Raw genomic sequence first — 8,011 nt, 5'->3', positions numbered from 1 at the left:
GTGTGTGTGTAGAGCCGAAGCACGCAATCCTTGTACCCAGAATCCCATTAGACTACCACCCCCAACCCTGGTGGCACTGGCAGCCCAGCAGTCCCACACTGACATGCAACATGCAACACGCTAACACGCTAACACGCTAACACGTTGACACGCCAGATGCAAACACCCTCAGTGAACCCAGAGCTTTAGTAGGCCATCCATCTCGGAACTCGAACGAGCTGCGACACGACAATCTGAATGCCTGGAATTTCCTCGCTTAGGATACATTTTTCTTCAAGACATGATATCCGCACAGGGCAGCCAATCAAACGAGCTGCCTCGTACAGTAAACCCTGCCTCTAGTCACTTTGATTGGTCCGGTTGCCCTGGAGACCGAGCCTGGGGGGGACTTAAGAGCCTGTTAGAAACTCTGGTTTGTGTCTCAACAGAGTGGAACGGCATGAAAACGAATAGCAGTGGTTGTTGTTAAGGTCAAGGTTACATGGGGGAATTACCGAAGCTACTAACTCTAGCGTACTCACTCTCAAAATCTGTGTGAGGTTTTTAAATGGACAGGAAACATGAGAGCTCCAGGCCCCTGAGGGCCTTCAGAACAGTTCAAAGTAGAGCGGAACACAGTTGGAACTGTCAACAGATGGACTGTTATTTGTAACCGGTACTTGTTTACCCACTTAGTCGTCACGTCTAAAAGAGCCTGATGAACTTATGAGGTGTAAAAAAACATGAAACCTGTGATCACACTGTGTGTGTGTGTGTGTGTGTGTGTGTGTGTGTGTGTGTGTGTGTGTGTGTGTGTGTGTGTGCGTGCGTGCATGAATGTGACTCTATTTATGTGTGTGTGTGTGTGTGTGTGTGTGTGTGCGTGTGTGGTCCTACTCACCCACACTCCTCTTGCGTCTGCGGTGGACCTGCGAGCTCTTCAGGTCCGAGTAGGCGTGGGAATAGTTCTGCTTGTGCTGCTTCTGCTTGTGCTCCTCGATGACTTCATTTCCCGTACCTCGTCAAAACACAACAGGGGCGACCATATTACTTCCATGTTACACAAAGAAGGATGGGGGGGGGGGGGCAGAAAAATATCACTTTTCATGAAAGCTAATTGAACTCCCCACCCCTCCACAATGACTCCATTCAAGCCTCCAAACTGCCCTAAGCCTAATAGAAGGTAAATGAGTGTGTGGCGCGGTGTTCTGCTGGGCTATGAGGGATTGTATCACTTCCCCTTGGCTTTCACCAGCGCTCTCCACAACAAACAATGGGTCCGCTTAGTCATCGGCCTTAATTGGGTATTCAGCACCTTGATTATGTTGAGCGAAGAGCACCATGATGTCACCCAGCCACTGTAAACAGGCCCGGGCGCAAGGTTTTCTGAGTGCAACACTCTCACAAGCAGAGAGCATGTGTACGCCGGTGCCAACCAAAGACACGCACACACACACACACACACACATACATACATACACAAACAAACACACACACGCAAAGCACATACGCACACCTTCCACAAACATAGACACACACACACACACACACACACGCGCGCGCAGGCATTAACTGCTACGTTCAACGACACACAGTTGTGAAAAGGCTGTTCAGGAAACCCGCCCTACAAACAGACAAGTGTTACCCTTTAATGTGCCTCTGCGAGACACGCCTGCCTGTGCTACAGCGCGGCCCCTGATGTGTGCAGCAGCAGCAGCAGCAGCAGCAGCAGCCTCCACACTGCCTGCCTCAGTCTGCGTCTGGCTCTCCAGGGACCGGGCACAGGTGTTCTCACCGTGGCCTACATCTCACACCTGGACCAGGTACCTGACGCACTGTACACGCATGTTAGACACACACACACACAACATCAGCTTTATGCAGCAACAGCAAGCGTTCACCCTGAACGATGGGTACTAACTGAACAAGTTCTCTTTCCTTTGCCTCTCGCTCTCTCTCTCCCTCGCTCTCTCTCTCCCTCTCTCTCTTCTCTCTCTCTCTCTCTCTCTCTCTCTCTCTCTCTCTCTCTCTCTCTCTCTCTCTCTCTCTCTCTCTCTCTCTCTTTGTGTCTCTCTCTCTCTTTGTGTCTCTCTCTCTCTATGTCTCTCATGTCTCTCTCTCCCTCTCTCTCTCTCTCTCTCTCTCTCTCTCTCTCTCTCTCTCTCTCTCTCTCTCTCTCTCTCTCTCTCTCTCTCTCTCTTTGTGTCTCTCTCTCTCTTTGTGTCTCTCTCTCTCTATGTCTCTCATGTCTCTTTCTCCCACTCTCTCCTCTCTCTCTCTCTCTCTCTCTCTTCTCTCTCTTCTCTCTCTCTCTCTCTCTCTCTCTCTCTCTCTCTCTGTCGGTCTACCCAACCCCATACTCTTTTGTCTGGTCCCTGTTGCCTTAACGACCTGAGCAAAAGCAGGACACAAATCTCACAGGTAAACACTGAGACATGTCCAGGTCCCTTTTGTCCCTGTGTGGGCTTCAAACAGCCCCCTTCTATTGACCAAACACACACACACACACACACACACACACACACACACACACACACACACACACACACACACACACACACACACACACACACACACACACACACACACACACACACACACACACACACACACACACACACACACACAACTTTACAGCTTTCACACTCCGAGGGCCTGTTGATTTATTTTGGACCGGGCCGCACTCCCACCCCCTCTGGTTCTGACAAACCCCTCCAGCCCAAATGTTGTGCGTCAGTGGTGACAAGGGGCGAGGCTCATCGGGTGCGGGGGGTTTGTGTCTTCCTGTCACCCAGGGCGTCAGGGGTGTCGCCCAGTGGCCTATAGAGGAGATCAGGGGGCTGTTTGCTTCACTAGCACACACACACACACACACACACACACACACACACACACACACACACACACACACACACACACACACACACACACACACACACACACACACACACACACACACACACACACACACACACACACACACACACACACACACCTCACCTCCCCAACACATCTGATGCTGCAGTACCTCAACACAACCACATACATCAGGTTCACTCTCCATCCATCATCAAAGACAGATGAGACCGATGCTTGGAACAAACATTTCCTTCCATGAGTAAATACTAGTCGCTCTCTCTCTCTCTCTTTTCTCTTTTCTCTTTCCCTCGCTCTTCTTAACCTCCCCCTGACCCCCCATTAGTTGAATGGGCCTGAGACATAAAGAACTCTTTTATAGACCAACCGCTTTCAGCACCGAGAGGCCGACGGATCCAGAGACACTGAGCACTGAGCAAGACAGAGGGAGAGGAGCAGAGCAGAGCAGAGGAACGGAGGGATAGAAAGGAAAAAAAGAGGAGAGAGAGTGGGGGGGAGAGAGAGAGAGAGAGAGAGAAGTAGAGAAGAGCGCAGGTGACTAAGCTGGAAGCCAGAGCCTGTGCTGAAAAGACGCTCCCCTGCCCTGAATCACTAACGCTCCACTGACTCCCAATTACGCCCTCCATTAGCGGAAAGCCTCCACTCTCTCCCTCTCTTCCTCTCGCTCTCCCTCCCTCTCTTCTCTACATCACTCGCTCTTCAAAAAAACAAGCTGCTCTTGTGGCAAGCTGACAGGCGAGCTCCAGGGAGAGGGAAGACAGGGCTGCTGTTATCCGTCTCCTCTCTCAGGGCGAGAGATAAGGGCCTCGCGGCCGAGCCGAGAAGAGCAGGGCTGAGGGTAATCAACCTTTAGGGCACCTGCCTAGGTGTGAACAGCCAAAGATTAGGACCGTAAAGGCACTTTTTTTTTTTTTGCTGATGTGCCAGAAAAGGGTGGTGACATTTACCGGCCCTCACCAAGCTTGGCTGGGGCGCGAACTGCCTGAAGGGGTCTGGAGCAAGCCTTCCTGTCTGTCTGCCTGTCTGTCTGCCTGTCTATTTGCCTGTCTGCCTGCTTGTTTGTCTGTCTGTCTGCGAATGCTCACAACCACGGTATTCTTAAAATAAGGTTCTTTCTGTCAGACAAACACACACACACACACACACACACACACACACACATACACACACACCAAACACCCACAAACTCAAACACCAAAAGTGATCAGCTACTTGTTATAGAAGCAAGAAAAAAAAGGAGGCCGTCACAGAACCAGACTTCCCTTACACGACTACACACACACACACCACACACACACATGTAAGTCACAGGCAACTTTACTGTCTTGTCACTTGCAACAAAAGCACTGAAAATACACTGCTGGCGTCACATGTCTCTGAATGGCCCGGCCTGACAGTCTGGCAGCCAGACAGATTTATGCTGCGCCGTAAATAATAATCAGGGTACTACTGTTACCCCGGAAAACATTCCTTCGCTCCGAGGAAGGCATTTAAATTCAATTATAAACACCTCCTCTCATGCGAGAGACATTTCCCCACACAAAAGTAAGCTTTATTCCGGGGCTTAAGTCAAGGCGCAATAAGACAAACGCGTTTTCTGTAAAAAAAGAAAAAGAAAAGTGGCCAGTTTTTCTCTACATACAGATCGGCCCAAGGGCCAGCTGTCCAAAATGCGCGCTAGTGCATTAACAATGATATGATATTGGCCGTGTCCAATTATGCCTCTGTATTTAGGCCGACCTTTTGAAGCGCTATTTGTAATTTCGGTGTTCCCCACCAAACCACATAAAAGCCCTGCATATGATCTATGGTGGCGTGCCTGAATAAATACAGACTCATGTGAACGCAAACAGCCTCTACCAGCGCAACACTGTAATACAATCCAACTTTGAGAAAGAGAGAGAGTGAGAAAGATTGAGAGAGAGGGAGTGAGTGAGTGAGCGAGAGAGAGAGAGAGAGGGGGGGAGAGAGGGAGTGAGTGAGTGAGTGAGAGAGCGTCATGTCGGCTACCACATCCAAGCAGCACAGTTGTGGCTGGCAACCCTCGCGCCTCGCGTTCTCGTTTTACAGTGAACGTACACCCCACTGACAAACTCCATAAAGCGATCTGATTGCGGTTGACAACTGCCATAGGAATCCAGCCAAACACATACCTCAGAGAAAGTCCCCGTATGTCACATGTGTACAGCCGCGCATGTATACGCTCACACCACAACTCAGTCGCTGCAGCCAACACATCAAGCCGTAGTGGCACAACCCGGACTCAGCACTCATCCTCTCCCGTCAACATAAATCGCATCCAGCGTTTGTGATGCGTGTTTGTTTACGCAGAGTTTATAAATACGACTTTGACACATCACAAAATGAACCTCCCCCAGATATATCAAGTTAAAACTGAAACAGGGCGCAAGTGAAGGCTTAGATGGCTATTTGGTCCCACGCAACATAACTCACATTTTTCCTCATTCACAGGAGTCTTTCATAGACAGATAAAAAAAAATCCTGGATTTTTTTTCGTTCAAATAACAGTCCTTTCTTTTATGCTATCCTAGCACAGCCTGGAACCAGACGGTTTATAGGGAAACACCATATAACTCCCACATAGAGTAAACATGCACAGGGTATCGCTCAGTGTATGTGAGATTAGAGTTGGACAAAGTTCACTGCAGCAGAGCAAGTCAAGGAGCTTGATTTACCTACGAAGTCTATGTCCAGAAGCCGCTGGAGGTCGCTGATGCTGTTGATTTCACTGTGGGACAGTCGCTCAATCAGCTCTTGTGGAAGGTCCTTCAGTCAAAAGAATAAATAAATAAATAACCAAACCACGCATAGTTAGGGGAATAGTCAAATCAAACAAGACGCCTACGTGTATGAACTAATTGGACATTATGCACGCTGGAGTGTTTAATGTGAGAGCAACTGCGTCGTGCTTCCCTGCTCGTAAGCGCGGGGCTCAGTTAAAACTTCACCAGCCATTCCACTTGCACTTGTTGCAGAGTCACGGCGCTTCGTTTGCTATGGGACACATGTATTTATATCACTGCCAGTAAAGCGCACGTCCCGGCCAAATGCGATCGGGGTTGTGGAAGCTAAACTGAATGCACGGGTTTGTACACATACATTCTTGCAACGTTACCCTCTAGATCTACGCTACGCTGTTTTAGAGTCCTGCCTGAGTGAGTGTGGTGTGCTGAGCGAGCACCCTTAGCGTTGATCTTCTGATCCCTGTGAAGTAGATAAGTCGCCCCGGGGCAACAAGTTTGCCTCGTATTTACTTCCAGTCGGTTAAGGAACCGGATACTGACTGAACTTGTAAATGAACACAGCGCTGTGTGTATACCAGTGTTGCCTATCCGTTTTAAAGTAAACTTAGAAATTTTTTTTAGCTGACTTTGTGCACATGTGTTGTAAGTGATTTTTGCCGTGGTTTTCCCACGCCTCTGCTGAAATACTAGAGACCTCGGGAACCGAATGCCTCCGCGCATGCAAAACCTAATTTAGTTACTAGTGCCAGTTAGAGGGGGTAGGCTACACGGGGCAGTGCTGAACACATTTCAACCTGTTGTCGTGTATGTCGTGAGGACGTGTTCTGTGCGCTTTACCTCGGCATTAATGAGCAGCAGGTACGACGTACAGAGCAGGAAGTAGAAAAGTGCGGTTCTCATCTCCCTTTAATTTCGATTTCCCCAAAAATAAGAAACACGTTTTCGTTAGGAGCCGCCAAGTCGCTCCTGAGCGCAGGGGACCCAGAATCATCCCTCGGAGAGAGCGGAGTGAGAGAGGGGACCTCCAAGAGCCACGGTCCCCGCTCAGCGAACAGTGGCTCTCGGCAAAGCTGAAGGAGTTCAAGTTGACCGCGCCGCTTCGGGGCCAGGCTTGTTCACTTTCCAATTTGTACTCGTCCGAGGCTTCCAGGGCAGCTCTTCTGGTGGCAGCCGCTCATGCGACAGTTCGACATGATTCCTGAAGTCAACCGAGCGAAACAAGTTCTAGATCAGAACCTGCAGGCATTGCTCCAGAAATTGTAATCTGTGATTATTTGTTTGCCGGGTGTGAAAAGCAATAAAAAAAAAAGACCTTGGCTTGACGACTGAATAGAAAATGGAAAGTTTCCCAAATGGCAAATAATTTACAATCAGCAGAAAAAGTGACACGAGGCTCCAATTTGTAGCTTGAATTGCTATAAGAAGAATCTTCTTCAAGTGCGTCCGCTTGCACAATGATACATTCCCAAAACGTGGTCCCGTCAATAAAAAATCAAAAAGAGGGGCGGGTTACTTGTACCGATTTTTCTATCCTGTAGTGTCTGAAGTAGGGGCAGATGGGCGACAGGTCCTTCTGTGTCCGGGACTGCGCGCTGAGTGCCGAGCTGAGCGCGTCTGAGCCGCGGGATATAACCAGCCGTGCTGCGTCTCCGATGCGCCGCCCCCCGTCTTTCCAGTAATCTCGCATCAATCCACCAGGGAGCTGGTTGGCTGTTTGCTGCATGTAAAATATAACCCTGCCCCCCCCCCCTCCCTCCCTCCCTCCCCCTCCTCGCGCCGCTCCTCTCTCAGACTAATAGTCAGGTATAAATGGCATTTGTGCAGATGCCTTAAATGAAGCTTGACTACTTGAGTGAATCTGCCCCGATGTGTTTTGTTTTGACGGTAACTGATAGATGTGGATGGCGCCCCCCTATACTTAATATTATATGTTTAATTTTTCACCAGTCTGGCAGTGTTCAGACGTGAAACCTTGACCACTATAACATCTCACAGAGCAAAAGACAAAAGACAAAACAAAACAAAAAAAAGTCAGCATTGGAGAGGTCTCCAGCCATTGCAATGTGATGGTCTCAGAAATGAGTAAAAATTCCTCATTTCTAATTTTAGACATGCCGGCTGTTCATCCTGAGGGGAAGCTCGTTCAGTGTTCTCCCTCCCGTGAGAAAAGATGACACATTGCGCTTCCCAAAAGCTTCCCACCAAGACCTCGGCTCGGAGTCTCCCCTCTCCCCTCCGTGGCTTTTTTTGAATGGGTCGGCAGGGTGTGTGAGAGAGACCCTGTCTGTCCCCAGGCTGCGTCCCTGTCCCCATTGCGTAATGACACGGCTGATGAAGGCTCCTTCTGCGGAGCCCTGTCTCCTCCCCCCCCCCCCCCCCCCCCGCGCGCT

The 8,011-nt window shown here is 49.7% G+C and overlaps 1 protein-coding gene across 1 annotated transcript in view; it reads right to left on the bottom strand.

Moving 5' to 3' along the window:
• The window catches only part of LOC122133303, a 25,289-nt gene extending 18,633 nt beyond the window's left edge, over positions 1 to 6,656 (bottom strand). The window contains exons 1-3 of the mRNA XM_042709217.1: positions 6,459 to 6,656; positions 5,553 to 5,643; positions 881 to 997 (exon numbers count right to left, since the gene is read on the bottom strand). Coding sequence (XP_042565151.1) covers positions 881 to 997; positions 5,553 to 5,643; positions 6,459 to 6,521 — 271 coding nt within the window. The 5' untranslated portion in view covers positions 6,522 to 6,656. The remainder of the gene's footprint in view (positions 1 to 880; positions 998 to 5,552; positions 5,644 to 6,458) is intronic.
• Between the last annotated feature and the right edge of the window lie 1,355 nt (positions 6,657 to 8,011).

This window comes from Clupea harengus, chromosome 1 (assembly GCF_900700415.2).
Source record: "Clupea harengus chromosome 1, Ch_v2.0.2, whole genome shotgun sequence".
Lineage (NCBI taxonomy): Eukaryota > Metazoa > Chordata > Actinopteri > Clupeiformes > Clupeidae > Clupea > Clupea harengus.
Note: the sequence above shows the minus strand (reverse complement) of the source record. Positions and strands in the feature narration are given on the sequence as shown.